At 46.3% G+C, this 20,825-nt stretch overlaps 1 protein-coding gene and 1 non-coding gene across 2 annotated transcripts; one reads left to right on the top strand and one right to left on the bottom strand.

The window, feature by feature from the left end:
- Positions 1-9,641: 9,641 nt before the first annotated feature.
- Positions 9,642-9,713, bottom strand: TRNAP-AGG (transfer RNA proline (anticodon AGG)). The gene has a single exon. It is a non-coding gene; the product is annotated as a tRNA-Pro (tRNA).
- A 7,076-nt stretch (positions 9,714-16,789) lies between these two features.
- OPN1SW (opsin 1, short wave sensitive) lies at positions 16,790-19,786 on the top strand. The gene is made up of 5 exons (XM_068973476.1): positions 16,790-17,135; positions 17,432-17,600; positions 17,916-18,081; positions 18,498-18,737; positions 19,667-19,786. The coding sequence occupies exons 1-5, from the start codon at positions 16,790-16,792 to the stop codon at positions 19,784-19,786; spliced, it is 1,041 nt and encodes a 346-aa protein (XP_068829577.1).
- Positions 19,787-20,825: the final 1,039 nt, after the last annotated feature.

Below are 20,825 nucleotides of genomic sequence, written 5' to 3'. Positions count from 1 at the left end.
CCGGTCGGCCGCCGCAGCTCCGGAGTTCCCCGAGGCCGAGCGAGCGGGAGATGGGAGGAGACCCGCGCGGAGAGTGCGAGCAGCCAGGAGTCGGCTGCGCGAGGGGACCCCCTCTGCTCCGTGTGCCAGGATCCCGTCTAGCTCGGTGATGAGGCAGGAAAACCAAAAGGATGGACGGATCCTTCCGGCTTGTTTCCTGCAAACACGCGGATGCTTTTCCACTCCCCTGGCTCCCTACGGCGCAGGGCGCGCCCCCCAGCTCTGCAGTCTCCCAGCCTCAGAACTGCGTGAGGGCAGGAGCGGGGAAACTGAGGCCAGGATACGTGAACTCGGGGCCCTGATCCCTCTGTTGTCCGTGCGTGCGCCCCTCACCAAGCCAGAAGCAGGACCCTCTTAGGAGGGGCGGGTCCTTGGCCCTACACAGTCCTTAGTGTCCGAAGGCCGCCTTTCTCCACCGCTTGCCTTCCCACGAGCCCTACTCCCGGTGGGCTGCGAGCATGACCCCCACTCATCATGCACACATAGCCTGTTCAGGGTGGGCACTGCTGATTTACACTGTTAAAAATGGGAGATGTGAAACTTACGCGGGCTTATTTCACTTAACTTCATCATTCATTCAAGGAACGTCTACTAGGGGCCAGGTCTTGAAGAAACAATTGTTCTCACATCTCTGAAGGTCTTAGCTAGGAAAAATATGGGTACACTTGAGAACTGGGGCGTCCCAGGACATCCAGAAAAGCACTGGGAGTTTCCTAAGCCAGGGACACACACCAATCCTTTCTCTCGCCCATCCACTCACAAGGTCTTCGGCATATGTTGTCTTTGTCACCGCCACAGGCTCCCAGGTTCACGAGCCCTCCATATTCTTCAGGGGAGAAACTTTCTTCACCTGGACATCCCCTACTTATCCTTCAACACTCAGCAGGGAGTCATCCCTAGGCAGCCCATCCTGATGCCCCCTCCCACCCCATTATACACACCCTGTCCTCCTTTCTCTCTAGGGCAGTGCCAGTCACTCAGGGTTGTCAAGGTCAGATTTTTAATTTTCTGTCTGCCCATTTTCTTGAAGACTGGGAAGTTACCATGGTCTTCTGTATATCTCTGCTGTTGCTGCTGCTGCTCAGTCGCTTCAGTCGTGTCCGACTGTGCGACCCCATAGACAGCAGCCCACCAGGCTCCCCCGTCCCTGGGATTCTCAAGGTAAGAACACTGGGGTGGGTTGCCATTTCCTTCTCCAATGCATGAAAGTGAAGAGTGAAAGTGAAGTCGCTCAGTCGTGTCCAACTCTTAGTGACCCCATGGACTGCAGCCCACCAGGCTCCTGTGTCCATGGGATTTTCCAGGCAAGAGTACTGGAGTGGGGTGCCATTGCCTTCTCCTAGCATCTGACAAATTCTCTTACACGTAGAATGAATGAGTAAAGGTAAATCTCCTAACTTCACATCTGTATACTCTGCTTATCATTTAGTATATGATCTCACACTCACGGAGTTCAGTGTTACCTGTTAACAATAATGTTGCCTCTCAGCCTCTGTCTGTCTCTCTTTCCCTCCCGCCACACCCTGCCTTCTCTCCTCACCTTTCTTCCTCCCTCTCATACTCCCAGCCCAGTATGTGCTCAGAGAGATGGTGAGCATAGATTAAGATGTTTCTTGTGCTCCCTGGGGGATAGGGCTCCACTCCAGACCTGTGGTTAATGTGATCCAGCTGTGGGGAAAGACTGCTGAGCAAGTCCACCCAGACCCCTTCCAGAGGGACTGCTGCAGACTTTAAGTTTGTCAAAACTTGGGGAGCAGAGTGCTTGTCAGGGATGGTGGAAGGGGTTGGCATCAGGAAGATGAAGGGCATAGCATTCCCAGAAATGATGGAGTCTAATGCTGGAAGCAGGGTGACTCTTTGTTCTGCACCAGCCCAGCTCCTTCTGGTTCTGACAGACCAGCAGGGTCAGTTAGCAGACCTTGACTGCTGACCTCTTGGCTAATAGAGGGAGGGACTGGGAAGGCAGTTGTCTACTGTAACATCCAAGGGTCCAGGCTCTCCTCAGGGAGCTCTGATCCTGAGTATTAGGACTAATCTCTCCTTGCCTTCTGGGTGCAGGTCATCATTTACCCTTGATTTGAGGAGTATTCAGGGGACACCTGAACCAATCTATTCTAGGGACCCAAATGTGGGTAATCCCTGAGCAGAACAGTACTGGATTGAATGTGAGAGTGGAGACAGGAGGCAGGAAGTATGGGGGGAAGTGGACTGTGGTCCAGAGATGCATCTCTGAAGGGCTTGGAGTGCTGGGAATGCCAGCCAGGTGATCAGCTTAGGGGGATGATCTGAATTAATCCTCATAATCCCTGGACCCAGGACTCAGCCTCCCTCCTAATCCCATCCCAGCAGATCATCCTCTCTGAGGACTGATGCAGCCATTTATCCCCATTTACCCTTATTTCTAAATACCTAGATCCTTTCATTAAAAAAAAAGAAAAGAAAATCTTTTAAAGATGCATAAAGTACAATACAGAAAGTAACATAATAAATATCCATGCACTCACCACTGAAATCTAACAACTGCTCATTTCTTGACACATTCGATTCAGATAGCCCATCTGTTATATATTTACTTAAATATATGTATTTATAAACAATGGACAATATATTGTCACTCTGGTTATTTAACTTATATGCAGAGTATATCATGTAAAATGCCGAAATGGATGAATCACAAGCTGGAGTCAAGATTGACAGGAGAAATACCGACAGCCTCAGGTATGCAGGGGATATCACTTTAATGCAGAGAGTCAAGAGGAACTAAAGAGCTTCTTGATGAAAGTGAAAGAGGAGAGTGAAAAAGCTGCCTTAAAACTCGACATTCAAAAAAACAAAGATCATGGCATCTGGTCCTATCACTTCATGGCAAATAGATGGGGGAAATGTGGAAACAGTGTCAGATTTCATTTTCTTGGTCTCCAAAATCACTGCAGATGGTGATTGCAGCCACAAAATTAAAAGACACTTGCTCCTTGGAAGAATATCTATGACAAATCTGCTGCTGCGGCAGTCGTGTCCGACTCTGTGCGATCCCATAGATAGCAGCCCACCAGGCTCCTCCATCACTGGGATTCTCCAGGCAAGAACACTGGAGTGGGTTGCCATTTCCTTCTCCAATGCATGAAAGTGAAAAGTGAAAGTGAAGCCTTTCAGTTGTGTCCGACTCTGTGCGATCCCATGGATGGCAGCCTACCAGGCTCCTCCAACCATGGGATTTTCCAGGCAAGAGTACTGGAGTGGGTCGCCATTGCCTTCTCCAATGACAAATCTAGACAGTATATTAAAAAGCAGAGATATCACTTTGCCAACAAAGGTCCATCTAGTCAAAGCTATGAATTTTCCAGTAGTCATGTATGGGTGTTAGAGTTGGACTATAAAGAAAGCTGAGCACTGAAGAATTGTTGCTTTTGAACTGTGGTGTTGGAGCAGACTCTTGAGAGTCCCTTGGACAGCAAGGAGATCCAACCAGTCAATCCTAAAGGAGATCAGTCCTGGGTGTTCATTGGAAGGACTCATGCTGAAGCTCCAATACTTTGGGACTTGATGCGAAGAACGGACTCATTTGAAAAGACCCTGATGCTGGGAAAGATTGAGAGCAAGAGGAGAAGCAGGCGACAGAGGATGAGATGGTTGGATTGCATCACTGACTCAATGGAAATGAGTTTGAGCAAACTCCAGGAGACAGTGAAGAACAGGAAAGCCTGGCATGCTGTAGTTTATGGGGGTCACAAAGAGTCAGACATGACTTAGTGACTGAACAACAACAAACAATAGACGATACTGGTTTGTGTGCTTTAAAAATATATTTATTTTTTAAAATTTAATTAATTTATTTTACTTTACAATATTGTATTAGTTTTGCCATACATTGACTTGAATCCGCCATGAGTGTACATGTGTTCCCCATCCTGAAGCCCCCTCCCACTTCCCTCCCCATCCCATCCCTCTGGGTCATCCCAGTGCACCAGCCCCGAGCACCCTGTCTCATGGATCGAACCTGGACTGCAGATTCGTTTCACATATGATAATTCATATGTTTCAGTGCCATTCTCCCAAATCATCCCACCCTCACCCTATCCCACAGAGTCCAAAAGACTGTTCACTACATCTGTGTCTCTTTTGCTGTCTCACGTACAGGGTTATCATTACCATCTTTCTAAATTTCATATAATGCGTTAGTATACTGTATTGGTGTTTTTCTTTCTGGCTTACTTCACTCTGTATAATAAGCTCTAGTTTCATCCACCTCATTAGAACTGATTCAGATGTATTCTTTTTTAAATGCAAACATTCATGTTATTTCATATAGTGCCAGTTCATAAATTTTAACTGCTGAATACTGTTTCATGGTTTGAATATACCACAATCTATTTATCCATTCTTCTGCTAATGAGCATTTAAGACGTTTTCAGTGTTCCAGATCGTAAGCAATGCTGTGATAAACAGTGCTGTGTGTGCCTCTTTGGCATATATGTAAGCACTTCTCTAAGGTAGATACCTAGAAGTAGAATTTGTGGATCATAGGATACATGCACCTTAAACTTTACAATGTATTGCCAAATTGTTCTATAAAGCAGCAGGACCAATTTACATTCCACCAGCAGTGGCTTTCAGTGCTTGTTTAGATTGACGAACATATTTATCAGTCTCTTTGCTCATCATTGCTTCTTGCATTTCATGCCTTTCTTCTTATTTCAGTTTCCTTCTTATGAAGTATATCCTTTGGTGGCATTTCAGACGTCTGAGTGGCAAACATTCTCAGTCTTTGTGTTAAAAGATCTTTTATTTCAAAACACAAATGGCAATTTAGTGGGCATAGATTTTTAGGCTGACAGTTTTCTCTTGGCCTTTTGAAGATATTCTATTTTTTCTATAATATTTTGCAGTGAATAAGAAGTCAACTGCCAATATAATTGTCATTCTAGGCGAAAAGGCTTTTTTTTTTTTCTGGTTGCTTTTAAGGTTTTCATTTTTCTATTCAATATTCTGCAGTTTCACCACAATCTGTTTATAAGCTCAGTTTCAACCTGAGAACTGTGTCTTTCTTCTTTTTGGAAAATTATGGATCATTATCTATTGGAATATTACATTCCCTCATCCTCTCTCTTTCAGAAACTTTATATACATATAAACTTTATATGTTTATAACTGAAATCAGATTGATTATATTCTTTGCAGCCAAAGATGGAGAAGCTCTATACAGTCAGCAAAAACAAGACCGGGAGCTGACTGTGGCTCAGATCATGAACTCCTTATTGCCAAATTCAGAATGAAATTGAAGAAAGTAGAGAAAACCACTAGACCATTCAGGTATGACCTAAATCAAATCCCTTATGATTATACAGTGGAAGTGAGAAATAGATTTAAGGGAGTAGATCTGATAGAGTGCCTGATGAATTATGGATTGAGGTTTGTAACATTGTACAGGAGACAGGGATCAAGACCATCCCCATGGAAAAGAAATGCAAAAAAAGCAAAATGGCTGTCTGGGGAGGCCTTACAAATAGCTGTGAAACGAAGAGAAGCAAAAAGCAAAGAAGAAAAGGAAAGATATAAGCATCTGAATGCAGAGTTCCAAAGAATAGCAAGAAGAGATAAGAAAGCCTTCCTCAGCGATCAATGCAAAGAAATAGAGGAAAAGAACAGAATGGGAAAGACTAGAGATCTCTTCAAGAAAATTAGAGCTACCAAGGGAACATTTCATGCAAAGATGGGCTCGATAAAGGACAGAAATGGTATGGACCTAACAGAAGCAGAAGATATTAAGAAGAGGTGGCAAGAATACACAGAAGAACTGTACAAAAAAAGATCTACATGACCCAGATAATCACGATGGTGTGATCACTCACCTAGAGCCAGACATCCTGGAATGTGAAGTCAAATGGGCCTTAGAAAGCATCACTACGAACAAAGCTAGTGGAGGTGATGGAATTCCAGTTGAGCTCTTTCAAATTCTGAAAGATGATGCTGTGAAAGTGCTGCACTCAATATGCCAGCAAATTTGGAAAACTCAGCAGTGGCCACAGGACTGGAAAAGGTCAGTTTTCATTCCAATCCCAAAGAAAGGCAATGCCAAAGAAAGCTCAAACTACCGCACGGTTGCACTCATCTCATGCTAGTAAAGTGATGCTCAAAATTCTGCAAGCCAGGCTTCAGCAATACATGAACCATGAACTTCCTGATGTTCAAGCTGGTTTTAGAAAAGGCAGAGGAACCAGAGATCAAATTGCCAACATCCGCTGGATCATGGAAAAAGCAAGAGAGTTCCAGAAAAACATCTATTTCTGCTTTATCGACTATGCCAAAGCCTTTGACTGTGTGGATCACAGTAAACTGTGGACAATTCTTCAAGAGATGGGAATACTAGACCACCTGACCTGCCTCTTGAGAAACCTATATGCAGGTCAGGAAGCAACAGTTAGAACTGGACATGGAACAACAGACTAGTTCCAAATAGGAAAAGGAGGACGTCAAGGCTGTATATTGTCACCCTGTTTATTTAACTTATATGCAGAGTACATCATGAGAAACACTGGACTGGAAGAAGCACAAGCTGGAATCAAGATTGCCAGAAGAAATATCAATAACCTCAGATATGCAGATGACACCACCCTTATGGCAGAAAGTGAAGAGGAACTAAAAAGCTTCTTGATGAAAGTGAAAGAGGAGAGTGAAAAAGTTCAGAAAACAATGATCATGGCATCTGGTCCCGTCAGTACATGGGAAATAGATGGGGAAACAGTGGAAACAGTGTCAGACTTTATTTTGGGGGGCTCCAAAATCACTGCAGATGGTGATTGCAGCCATGAAATTAAAAGACACTTGCTCCTTGGAAGGAAAGTTATGACCAACCTAGGTAGCATTTTCAAAAGCAGAGACATTACTTTGCCAACAAAGGTCTGTCTAGTCAAGGGTATGGTTTTTCCAGTGGTCATGTATGGATGTGAGAGTTGGACTGTGAAGAAAGCTGGGCACCGAAGAATTGATGCTTTTGAAGTGTGGTGTTGGAGAAGACTCTTGAAAGTCCCCTGGACTGCAAGGAGATCCAACCAGTCCATCGTAAAGGAGATCAGCCCTGGGGTTTCTTTGGAAGGAATGATGCTGAAGCTGAAACTCCAGTGCTTTGGTCACCTCATGCAAAGAGTTGACTCATTAGAAAAGACTCTGATGCTGGGAGAGATTGGGGGCAGGAGGAGAAGGGGACAACAGAGAATGAGATGGCTGGATGGCATCACCAACTCGATGGACGTAAGTTTGAGTGAACTCTGGGAGTTGGTGATGGAGAGGGAGGCCTGGCATGCTGCGATTCATGGGGTCACAAAGAGTCGGACACGACTGAGCGACTGAACTGAACCGGACTGAAACTTTATATGTATAATATAACAGTACATATAACCAGTCCTCTTTCTTATGAAGTATATCCTTTGGTGGCATTTCAGTGAAAGTCTTTGAAAGTGAAAGTGAAAGTTGCTCAGTCATGTCCTACTCTTTGTGACCCCATGGACTGTATAGTCCATGGAATTCTCCAGGCCAGAGTACTGGAGTGGGTATTTCCCTTTTCCAGGAGATCTCCCCAACTAAGGGATCAAACCCAGGTCTCCCACATTGTAGGCAGATTCTTTACTTGAACCACCAAGGAAGCCCAGAAATACTGGAGTGGATAGCCTATCCTTTCTCCAGCACATCTTCCTGACCCAAGAATCAAACCGGGGTGTCCTGCATTGCAGGCAGATTCTTTACCAACTGAGCTATCAGAGAAGCCCAAAAGTCTCTCATATTTTGTATCTCATTACTTTCCCCTTTCCCCCCTTATTTTCATCAGCCTCTTCTTCCAGTTCATCAATTCTCTTCCCAGCTGGGTCAAGTCTACCGTTTAATGCATTGAGTCTTTAGTGGTATAGCTTTCATTTCCTAAAGTTTTGTTTTTTCCCCTCAATGAGCTGCTTTTCTTCATAGTGCAATATTTTCATTATTGTTTACTTTCTTGTCTTTCATCTTTAACACTTTTAAGAAAACTTGTACAGTGCTTGTCATATTTTTCTATTATGCACTGTTCTTAGTGTGTTAATTGTCCTGTCTGCTGTGTCTGCCAGTTCTTCCTTATGATGGATTGCTTTCTTGTCTAGCTTTTAATATTTTATTATGGATTCTTTTTCAGTAGGTGTTTTTGACTTGTCACTTTTTAGTGAGATTTCCATTTATTTAGTGAGATATACCTCGGGTTATGAAACATGCTTGGAGAGCTCTTTCCTGCTTTCTGTGGCTGTGTGGTATTCCTAGGGATTCCTGTGGTATTCCTTTGTGGTATTCCCAGGGAGTCCTGTGGTATTCCTAGGGATTTCCCTAAACCAATTTATATTGAGTTTCTTGGCTTGAGGATTCAGCATCGTGCAGATATACCCAGAGGCAGCACAAGCATCTTCTCAGGCTTGGAGTTCAGTTTCTCAGAGCTGACTTATATTTCTCCCCCTGTTTTCTCTGCTTCCTTGAACTGGGGTGTGCCATTTTTAGTCTTCCTGCATGGATAAGGTAGATCTTCGATGTTCTAAACTTGAACGTAGAGGGTTCAGTCCCAGCTCTTTGTCTCTGCTGGGCTGAGGGGACATAGCCTAGAACTGAAAGCAATATATCTGTTATCTGTGTCTGAAATAAACCATGGGCTCCTGTGATAGCTCTTTTCCTTCTTCCCCTCTCCCTTCTTTGTTTTGTATTCCTTTCTTTTTCTTTCACTTTTTGGCCACACAGTGCAGTATATGAGATCTTAGTTCTCTGACCAGGGATTAGAAGCAGAATTAGAAGCAGAATCTTAACCACTGGATTGCCAGGGAAGTCTCTTGTATTCCTTTTTAAATTCTGATATCTGGAAATTTCAAAGTCAATTTTGCAACTGTTCATACTTCAATTTTTAAATTCTGCTTTATGCAATATTTCTGTGTGTGTTTTAGGGGACACTAGGTGAAGGGAGAGCTACATTAGTTCAGTCTGTCACGTTGTCAGAATTTCCTTTCTAGATTCTCTTTGCCTTTAGTAGTATTCCTAACAATCCCTGTCTGTAAGGTACATTATAGTTTGCAAAGGGCTTTCACATACAATTTCTGATTTAATCCTCCCAACTTTGAGAAATGAATATTATTGTTCCCATTTTACCAAGAGGAAAGTTGAGAATCCAAATTGTAACTTTGATCCTAGCTTTTGGACTTTGAAGCCAGTATATTATATTTCATAGCTTGGATTTTGCGTGGCGGGTTTGCCTTTTATTGACCTCCAACTCAGACCCACTCCTCAGTCCTGACCCCCTGCTCTTTCTCTGAGGCTGAGAGGCTTTCTGCCCGACACAAGGCAACATTTTGTCTCTATAACCTTCTCAGGTTCAGCACCTGGAGCTATGACAATCTCTTTCTGCTTGGTTTGGCCTCAGTGGGAATAATGGGGTATCTATAGGACATGGCTAGTGGGGAAATTGACTGGCAGCTTGTCCCGAGTCCTTTATTCACTCACCACCGCATCATCTCTGCTTCTAACTGTAGAAAAGGCAGGCAGTGTATACTTGTGTGTGTGGTGGGGAAAAGGGAATGGAAAAAAAGCAAAATCCAGGAAAAACAGGGCTCGTCCGGGATTTGAACCCGGGACCTCTCGCACCCTAAGCGAGAATCATACCCCTAGACCAACGAGCCACTGATGGTTATCCCTTTCCAGATGTGCCTTCTCTGCCACCTCAGCAGCAGCCACAGTCTGTGGTTCTTGGAAGAGTTTCTTCGTCCAGGCTGGCTCCCAGCCCAGGCCGGCTCCACTCCAGCAGGCCTCACCCCTCAGCGCTCTCCGCTCTTCCCCAGCCCACTGCGGGGACTGTTCCATCTTCCCTGTGACCATCCAGCTCTCCCCCAGGCTGCCAAGTGGAGTTCATGGGGTGCTGCTGGGGAAGGGCAGAGAAGGGGCCAGGCTCCTCCAGCCCCCTTGTGAGAAGCCCAGGGCTGAGGGGAGCCAGTTTGGTGTCTCCTGCACCCGGAATAAACCATCCTTCTTCCTTATCTCATGATTAGAGCAACAGAAAAAAATCCTCCTTACTCATCAGTCTCCCAGATGGGGACTGAGAAGCCTGTCCTCGATCACCTTTGATTAGGTGACAGTTGCTATATGACTCAGTTTCTTCATCTGTCAGTTGGGGAAGGAACCCCTGCCCTGTCTCACAGGGTCATTTGAGGATCAGGTGAGAAAACATAAGTGAAAGCATTCTACAGGGACTTCCCTGGTGGTCCAGGGGTTAAGACTCCCCTTCCAGTGCAGAGGGTCAGGGTTTGATCCCTGGTCAGGGAGCTAAGATCCCGCATGTCTTGTAGCCAAAAAGCCGAAACATAAAACAGAAACAATAATTGTAACAAATTCAATAGACTTAAAAAAGAAAGGAAGTATGCTGCAAACTGTAAAGTGCTGGAAAAGGAAAGGAGTTATGATGGTGTAATCTGAGGGCAGGGAAAAAAATACACACTAGGAGAGCTGCCACTTAATGCTTACGGTAGGCTGAGCGGTGTGATCTGCGCTTTACAGCTCTTTCTTAACTTCATGGCAGCCTTGTGAGATAGCTGTCACCCCACTGTAAGAAAATGAAACTTGGCAAAACTCAGCTTACAAGGATCACATTTATCTGAATCCAAAGCCTGTTTTAAACACAGTACACATGCTACCCAGACTTTCTAGAAAACCAAAAATGGGAATACATTCTGTAAATACACACACTCCCTCCCTCATCCCAGCCTGCCCTGTTCATCCCATCCAGGGAAGCTGCAGGGACGAGCTGGCCCATCAGCTAAGGGTGGCCAGGGTGGGGTTCTTCAAGCTGGGGTTCCCCAAATGAGAGAGAGGGAGGAAGTCACCCCTCTAGAAACTGGGGCCTTGTAGGAGACCCAGGAGGCTCTGCCACGGCACCACACCCATCACATCCCAGGACACTTGCTTGCTTCCGGGGTGGGGGGTGCCCCCTAGGAGGCTGGGGACTTCTGGCGGGACAGAGATCTCTCTTATTGATCTCTGGATCTAGGCTGGCATCTGGCACTCGGCAATATGGCTGACAAAACAAACAACTCCCAAGCACTTCTGTGTGCCTGGCCTTTGCTAAGCACTCTATCAGATTAATCTCATTTCACCCTCACAGCACAGTTGCTGCTGCAGATATCTCTCAGCAAATGACTGTGGAATTAATTAGTGCAAGAATGAAGAAAGAAAGTCAGGGGTATACACACAAAAAAACCCACCAGGGGCAACAGATACTCGGATCGAGGTAAAAACCATAAGCCTGAAGAAACCCTCTCCACCATCCACGTAAAAATAGGCTTCCTAATAAACCAACCCCTTCTCTTGGATAGGAGGAAGAATGGTTCTCTCTTTAGAGAACTGATTGGCCAACATTCCTTTGTACTCAGGGGATCAAGTTTTATTATCTCCATCCAGGAGTGTCTGGACCAGACGACTGACTCAGCTAACTAGTCATGGCCAGAGAGAAAAGCAACAGCTCATCTATTCTCAAACCAAAGGGACTTTTTTGGGTAATTGTTCCCCAGCTTCAAACTGGCTTATAAATAAAAGCCACTCAACACGTCATTCCATTACCTCAGTATGCATTCCCTAATTGTTTCTCTCGCTTGGTGTGCCAGGGAGTGAGGTGGCTCCTAGTAAGGGCTCCAGGGGGACTTGGAGAGAATGTTTCAGGGCTGAGACTGGGGTTGGGTCCCAGCCCAGGCTTCTCTCTGGGGGAGCTGATGGAATTTGAGGCTGGATCCTTCTCAGTGTGGGCGGTCTTGAGCAGTGTCCTGCCTAGTCAATACCAGTAAACCCTTCTTTGCCCAGAGCCATAAGACACTCTTTTCCCACCCCACACTTCCCTGGGCCACCCCTGATGGCTCAGACGGTAAAGAATCTGCCTACAATGCAGGAGATTTGTGTTCAGTCCCTGGGTTGGAAAGATCCCCTGGAGAAGGGAATAGCTACCCACTCTGGTATTCTTGAATAGCTATCCACTCCAGTATTCTTGAGGCTTCCCTGGTGGCTCTCAGATGGTATAGAATCTGCCCACAATGTGGGGGATCTGGGTTCAATACCTGGGTCAGGAAGGTATTTTCATCCCCTGGAGAAGGGAATGGCAACCCACTCTAGAATTCTTGCCTAGGAAATCCCATGGATAGAGGAGCCTGGCAGGCTACAGTCTGTGATGTCGCACAGAGTCAGACACATCTGAGCATGAAATGTGTTTTAGCAGTTTTAGCTTCTTTGCCAAGAGCCATAAGACATCCTTTCCTCGCCCGCACACTTCCAAATGCCTCCAAGATGGTGGGGTCAGGGAGAGGATCGCTTTCCTGGTGGCAATCCGTTGGCATCTACCATGCGTCGATTTCCAAAGTGACTGTGGCCTGGCTCTAGGCAGTAGGAGTTCAGGCCCTCAGTGACTCATTTGTCTCTGCATTTTAAGGCCAGCAGATGAAATTCTCTAGGGAGAGTCATGATTCTGCCTCCGGGTGGGGATAGGGGATGGGGGGTGGTTTCTGTCCTTTCCTCCCAGATATGAGGATGGCATTTGTTCAAGTAAACCTTGGATGATTTCTCATTTTCAAAAGAGCGTGTGTGAACCTTTCCCTTATCTCACCACTTCTCTGGAGAGTGACTGGTCAGTATTTAACAGACAACATTGTCACAACACATCATTTCAAGCTCGTTGTCACCTCCTATGCAGGAAAAACACAGCAAAAAACGAACACTGGTTGCTTCTGGAGAGGGGAATTGGGAGACTGGGTGGGAAAGAAATGTATTGTTCACTGCATGTTCTTTTGTACTTTTTGAATTTTGAGCCCCGGGCATATACAATCCACTCAAAACAGGAATTAAATGATAAAAAACTAAGCGGAGAGAAGCAATGATTCAAGCCTCCGGAGAGTTGAAATGTCCTGTGGATCAGAGCAGCCTGGCAGAGCTGGTATTTGGCCCCCCGGGGAATGGTTCTGGTTTATGTCCAGTTCTGAATCATGCCTTGTGTGGAGCCTATATTGAAGGTACTAGTCAACAGTAGACCCGGGCCAGTGAAACTGGTGGTTGTGCTACTCAGGAATGTTGTTAAGGACCTTGTTTATTAAATCACACCGATGTCTCCTCTGTGATCCCCCCTCTTTGCCTCTCATAATCCAAAGAATGGTTAGTTTGTGTTTGCTTTCTGGACATTGAATTTTGTAAATGGGGCCCCTGGGGAAGCATGAATATATGGTCCATCAATAGCGAGCTCCCAGAGTAGTTGTACTTCATTCTCACCCCTGAACTTGCTTCTGTTGTTTCTCTCTCTCTTCTTTTTTGCTTTCACATTTGATTAATAATTTTTCATTTATCCTATATAGTTCCGTAAGCCTTCCTTAAACTATCTCTGGAAAAGGTGGGAGTATATATGAATACACTGCTGCTGCTGCTAGGACAATAGGGGGATAAAAACCCTGAAACAAATCAGAAAATCTCCTCTTTCACTAGGACTTTTTTTTTTTCTGGATAATTAAAAGTACTAGAAAAACATAATTTCTCTTGATTGTTTTCTGTTTGGTTCTGGGCATTTATAAGTTTAACTTGAAATCACTGGTTCTCAATTGGAGGGGAGAGGAGCAGGGGGCCAATTTTGCCTCTTGGGGGGCCATTTGTGTCTGGAGACATGACTGGATTATTACCACTGGGGTGGCAGTGGTGCTTTCATCATCCAGAGGCCAGGGATGCTGTTAAACATCTTCCATTTCACAAGACAACCACCCCCCGCCCTGATCCCCCCAGATCATCCAGTGTGGTGGTAGTGCTGAGGCTGAGAAAACTCTGGTCTAAATGTACCTGACGCGATATTCTGTAAAGCCTCAGTGTATTGTCATGTTCCTAAATTAATAAAATAACTCGAAATCTGAAAAGGGTACAATATTATATATTAAATATACAGTTGCCCTTTAAATATACAGGGGGATTGGTAAGGACCCCCTGCAGACACCCAAATCCTCTGATGTTCAAATCCCTTATATAAAATAGCATAATGCTTGCATATAATCTCACATTCTCTTGGATACTTGAAATTATCTCTAGATTACTGACAATACCTAATACTTATAATACCTTGTAAATAGTTATAAATACAATGTAAATGCTATGTGAATAGTTGCCTGTATAATGCAATTTTAAGTTTTGGTTTTTGGAATTTTCTGGAATTTTAAAATATTTTGGTTGACCCTTGCAGAAGCGGAGGGTCCACCATACCTAAAACGTCTTCAGTGTTTATATCATTACCCTTCTCCGATACCACTTGTCCTCTCCCTAAAATCTCCCCTCCTCCTACTCCATGGCTTCAGTGACTGGAAATTTTTATCCCTTGCCAGTGAGACTTTATGCTTGAGTAAGGCTCGGTTGGCCTGAGCCCCACAGGGGCATCTGCCTCCTTTCAACTGTGGCTGCGTTGCCCTCAGCTGGGGCCCATTGCCCCTTCTTCTGATGTGGGGTGGAATAGAGAGGAAGACACTGTCTGGGAAGTTGTCAGGACCACAGTGGGAGAGGCTAAAGATGCAGCCACTTGGCCTAAGGAGTGGGCGTAAGAGGCGTCTCTTACCCATAACGGTTGGACTGACAGCCCAAAGCCAGCGGGCTCCTGTCAGAACCAATTGCAGAGGTGGGTGCCTCAGCAGAGCTCTGACAGCTGAGGGGGACTGAGTCCACTCAGCCCAGCCTGACGCATTGCTGTGTGCCCTGCCCAGGGATGGGCACTTAAAACACTGCCTCCAGGGGGACCTCTGGCCCTGGTCTTAAGGACCCAGGGCACAGAATATGCCAACTCAGGCAATCTAGTGTGGACCAACTGGCCTTGCAGTTCCTGGACAGTTAGCTGGCTTTCACCAGGAACCTCCACGAGGAATCCTACCTGTGGGTGAGTGTCTATGCGGAGCATGTGTGTGTGCTCATGCACACATGTCCCTGTGTGCCTGGAAATGTCAGACTTTCAGAAATGGCTGACATGTCTCCATCTAGTATTTCTAGTTCAGTATTCAAGGGACAGATTTTTGTCCTAAAGTGTGGTTTTCTGGGAGTTTCAACTGGAGAAGCTGAAGTCCTTGCTTAACTTGTCTAACTTGGAAGGAATCAAATATAAACTCTTTCTCTCCTGCAGTAGGTAGCAGCCCATATCTCTGCTGAGCTTTCAGACCTTCAGCTCTTGCCTTTTGCTGGACTCCTCGGAGATTCCTCCAGGCATAGCTCAGCAGTTGTCTTAGGATTTGAGGGGAGTTTATATCCAGATTTGAAGGCTTCTCCTTTCATGGCTTCCTTCATTCCCAGAAACCCACCTTCAATTTCCAGCTGCTCTGGAGTCCCAGGCTCTGTCTTGTGACTTTCCAAGTCAATAAAGGCTGGACTTTTTACTTGAGGAGTCCTAGCTGGTCCTTGCCCTTTAGATGGGGATTGTCCTTAGGAAAAATCCATTTGAATGTAGATAGTAGGTGGTTCCTTTCATTCAAGGGTTGAGTCCCCTTTAGTTTCTGCCTGTTTTGAGGGTACTTTATAGTGCTTTCAAATAGTTTTTTTTTTTTTTTCACATTTTGTCCAGAGTTAACTTTTATCTATGATGGGATTCATCTGACCCAAATGACTGCCATTACTGGACCATCCTTTCACTTTTAACTTAGCTATATATCTATAGTCACTCTTATCTATATATCTATAGTCTACTGAGGTTTGGAAGAAGATACACTCATAAAGGCTGAAGTGTAGTGTTGAGTATAAGTGCAAGCAGAGCTTTAAGTAGTTTATTTTTTTTTGGCCACTCCATGTGGCATGCAGGATCCTAGTTTCCCAACCAGGGATCAAACCCGTGGGTAACCCCTGCAGTGGAAGTGCAGAGTCTTAACCCCTGGACCACCAGGGAAGTCCCCACACAGAATTTAGACTGGAGCTGGGGTCACCAGGGTGGGCTTCTCAGCAAATCAGGCTAAGAGCTGGGCAGATCTGGGATGGGCCGACAGGAGGAAGTCTGGCAGCTTAGGCACTGCTGAGTTAACGGCAGGGGCAGGTGTGAACATGGTGTGAGAGGGACCACAACACACCAACCTGGACCTGGCTGGGAAAGTTCTGAGCAGGAAAGGTTCCATCTCTGGGATGACTCGCCATGAAGAAACTGGCAGCCTGGGATGCCTTAGACCTCTAGGCACTGTCAATTTACCCCTGGACTGTTCCATGAAGGCTGTTCAAGAACACTCTCCATCCTCTACCCTTTCCTGCAGCCTGAGGCTGGCTGAGCCCAAGACCCCTGGAGAGGGAGACTTAGGGGGCACCTTCCACAATGAGGTAGATGGTGTGCAAACACCTACAGGGATATAGTGGTGCCTGAAGCGAAACGAAGAGGCTTGCCTTCAACAGTTCCACTCAAGGGAAGAAGAGTGGTGGAAGGGTCTTCATTAAATATGGGTCTGCATCTCCCTACTGAGTCCACTCTTATTTATTCCAGCCCGCAGCATTGCATATCTGGATTCTGTGAGCCCAGTCTTTTATCCTCTGAAGAACACACAATCGGCTTTGGGGCCACAAAAGGTTTAGGTGGGGGTTTGGGGTCTCTAATCTCAAACTTTGTCCTTAGGAGGCTTAGGATCAGTACTGATCTTTCAGGGGGCCCCAAAGTGGCTTTGGAGGAGAGGGTCTTTGGCAGGGTGGGGGAGGATGATCTATAAGAGGAATCAGAGGGGGTGGGGGACATCCCACGAGCAAGATGTCAGAGGAGGAGGAGTTTTTTCTGTTCAAGAACATCTCCTTGGTGGGGCCGTGGGATGGACCTCAGTACCACCTCGCCCCTGTCTGGGCCTTCCACCTCCAGGCAGCCTTCATGGGTTTTGTCTTCTTTGTAGGGACGCCACTCAATGCCACGGTGCTTGTGGCCACACTGCGCTACAGAAAGTTGCGGCAGCCGCTCAACTATATTCTGGTCAACGTGTCTCTGGGGGGCTTCATCTACTGCATCTTCTCTGTCTTTGTCGTCTTCATCAGCAGTTGTTATGGGTACTTCGTCTTCGGCCGCCATGTCTGTGCCCTGGAGGCCTTCCTGGGCTGTACAGCAGGTACTGCAGGCGAAGGGAGCTGGAGGGACGGGAAGGATCCTGCTTCAGGATGGGAGCCAGGGGCCAGGCTGTTGGGTTAGAATAGACCGCTAAAGAGGACTCCAGGGGGAAGAAGTTTGGCGTTCTTTTGAATGCTGAGGTAGAGAGCCACCCGGAGGTCTGAGCGAGTCCCAAACTCTATCTCACTCTCCAGTCCAACCCTTCCTCTCTGTGCTTTCTCCACACCGCCTGTATTCCTCTCTGCCTGCCAGGATGAGCGGAGCTGTTTACCCCATTATCCGCCCATTTCATCACAGGTCTGGTGACAGGCTGGTCACTGGCCTTCTTGGCCTTTGAGCGCTACATCATCATCTGTAAACCCTTCGGCAACTTCCGCTTCAGCTCCAAGCATGCCCTGATGGTGGTCGCGGCCACCTGGACCATCGGTATTGGTGTCTCCATCCCACCCTTCTTTGGCTGGAGCCGGTGAGAGTGCACGGCAGTTATGCTGACTTAGCTAGAAGCTCAGGTTCTCAGGGTGGGAAGAGAGTGGGGCATGGTTATTGACCTCTAATTTTTAAAGAGCGGGAGGAATAGAGAAGGGAAAGGGCTGTGGGAGACAAGTGCTAAGGTTTACTCTGTGGTTGGAATTGCCAAAGGTTGGCTAGTAAGGACAGAAAATACCCTCTGCCTGACATAACTCTGGGTTCTAAGCAGAGAACACAACCCAGGAATCTCAGCTCCCGCTCTACCAATTCTTGCTGTGAGCCTCACAGTGAACAAGTGCTTGGTCCCTTGCAGATTCATCCCTGAGGGCCTGCAGTGTTCCTGTGGTCCCGACTGGTACACCGTGGGCACCAAATATTACAGCGAGTACTATACCTGGTTCCTCTTCATCTTCTGCTACATTGTGCCTCTCTCCCTCATCTGCTTCTCCTACTCTCAGCTGCTGGGGGCCCTCAGAGCTGTGAGTGGCTTTTGTGAGGGTCAGGGAGGAAAGGGTCACAGGGCTCTAGATGAGAGGGAAGAGTGGGTATGTGCTGTAGAACACAAAACACCCGGAAATGTCCACAGCCAGTGAGGGGTATCAAAAAGCAGTGCAGGAAGCAGGGACAGGGAGATGAGGGGATGAAGAGTGAGGTGGAGTCATCCCAGCTCAGATGCATCGAGAGATGCGTGTGATTCCATCCAGTATCACGGACTGGAGAGAGAGCTGGCTCCATCTTGCCTTCCTCAAGGAAAGGGGAACAGAGGAACTAGGTCAGAAGGTGGGACGGCAGAGAGACAATTAGAGCAGATGGCCCCCTGGTTGAAAAACGTCCAGAGACTTGGGGGTTCAGGGCCAGGGAGCAGAGGGCGTGATGTTTTCTGCGCTCTTTCCAGGTTGCGGCTCAGCAGCAGGAGTCAGCTTCGACCCAGAAGGCTGAGCGGGAGGTGAGCCACATGGTGGTGGTCATGGTGGGATCCTTTTGTCTCTGTTACACACCCTACGCTGCCCTGGCCATGTACATAGTCAACAATCGTAACCATGGGGTGGACTTACGGCTTGTCACCATTCCTGCCTTCTTCTCCAAGAGTGCTTGTGTCTACAATCCCATCATCTACTGCTTCATGAATAAGCAGGTAAAGTCCTCTTTTTATAACAACTTTGTTTGGGGCTGTGCTGGGTCTTTGTTGCTGCCCATGGGCTTTCTCTAGTTGTGGTGAGCAGGGGGCTTCTCACTGCGGTCACTTCCCTTGTGGAGCACGGGTTCTAGGCTCGGGCTTCAGTAGTTGTGGCACATGGGTTTAGCTGCTCTGCCTACCCCAAATCCTGTATTGAAGCTAATAACCCAAACTCAGACAAATCAAGGAGGGTTCCTGTCTTATAGAGCCAAACACTCAGCTTTGAGAATTACTTTGTTTCCTCAGTTCCAGAAGTGGATTAAAAACTAATGAGGAAGCTCCTGGATATTAACAGAACTGGCAGCCCTTTCCTAGTTGGGAGCACTTTCTAGTAATAGTGGGTGGGGGTACTGTGGGGTCACTTTTGACAGTGCTCTCCTGGCCACCCACTCCAGCATTCTTGGGCTTCTTGTGGCTCAGCTGGTAAAGAATCTGCCTGCAATGCGGGAAACCTGGGTTCCATCCCTGGGTTGGGAAGATCCTCTGGAGAAGGGAAAGGCTACCCACTCCAGTAATTCTGGCCTGGAGAATTTCATGGTTTGTATAGTCCATGGGGTTGCAAAGGGTCCGACACAACTGAGTGACTTTCACTTTCACTTCAATTTCCTGGGACAGGGTGCTTTGTGAGGTTTCCCAACAGTGAGTCCTCAGGGTTAGCCAGAACGTGTAGGGATTATTATTGTAGATCCCGGAGGAGTGAGTAGTGTTAGCCTGGACTAGCCAGCTCTGCGGATTGAGAAGACATAATCAGTGCTGTTAGAGGAGATCCTATGTATAAGGCACTGTGTGAGGCTATGGGGATACAAAGGTCTTTTTTCTCGCACGCTTCCGGATGTTGCCTCCTCCGTACTGGTCTGCCAAGGAGACTCTCTGCTCTTTCCCTCTAGTTCCGAGCTTGCATCATGGAAATGGTGTGTGGAAAACCCATGACAGACGAGTCTGAAGTGTCTAGCTCCCAGAAAACCGAAGTGTCTACTGTCTCTTCTAGCCAAGTTGGCCCCAACTAAGGAGCCGTACTGGCCTGCGTGCAGTGAGGACTTTACATTTGAGGACATTTCTACTTTCTGTATCAAAAACCAAACCACTACCAACACAGAAAATGGGAAGGGGAGTGACAGCAACTTGAGGGGTCAGTTTTCCATTTTCCTATTTCCTTCCTACCTACAAAGCAGCTGTTCCAGCTGGGTCTACTTCAGACCACCTCAAGGGCCATTTCCGCAGTCATCAGTGTCTACTCTTAAGTGGCACAATTTATAGCGTTTGAAGAACAGATTTCTATGTACAAGGCAATTGTAAAGGAATATGGCTACTTTTTCAGTGTACAGGCAATTATCTTCCTTTTCAGTATTTTCCCCCTCCTGGGGATCCGTTCAAAGATGATACATTTTGAATCAGAACTTAGGAAAACACCTTAGAAATGAGACATTAAAAAAAATTTTTTTTAACCCTTTAGTAGGTCCTAAATATGAGTTTGAAATAACTTTCTTATGCTGTCACTGCCAGTAATCGCTATCACTTTGACAGTGACAGTCATGCCCATAAATGCCTGCACCAGCATGAATTATTCCAGGTGCTTCCTCCCCCCTGCCCCCACATCTCTTATTTGGCTAAACTGATTTATCTGTCTTAAGCTGTGTATTTACTGAAGTCAATGGTTCAACTCCCTTCATGTTCTCAAAATGATTGGCGCATCTCAATACTGTTTATAAACTATACAAAATGTTCAAAAAACTGTTTTACCTTATATTCTGTCTCCCCACCCCCTGAAGAAGAACCTTTTTGAAATAAAAATCAAGATAAATGTGTGTACATTCAGAAATGGCTGTGTTTGGTATCAGACAATTATGTAATGAGCAGCTGGGCTCCTCTCCAGTTACATGGCCTAAAAGAAGCCGAGAAAGGTTACGGCCGTATAAGGATGCTGAAGATTTCAGGAATAGAAGGAAAGAGTAACCAATCTGGGAGAAGGTAGCAACTTCTCTGGGTTGGGGTGGGGTAAACCTTCTAGGAGAGGTCCATTTTCTGTGACATTTTATAACCCCATAG

Source organism: Capricornis sumatraensis, chromosome 5 (genome assembly GCF_032405125.1).
Source record: "Capricornis sumatraensis isolate serow.1 chromosome 5, serow.2, whole genome shotgun sequence".
Taxonomy (NCBI): domain Eukaryota; kingdom Metazoa; phylum Chordata; class Mammalia; order Artiodactyla; family Bovidae; genus Capricornis; species Capricornis sumatraensis.
The sequence above is the reverse complement of the archived record's forward strand: the minus strand, read 5'-3'. Positions and strand labels throughout refer to the sequence as shown.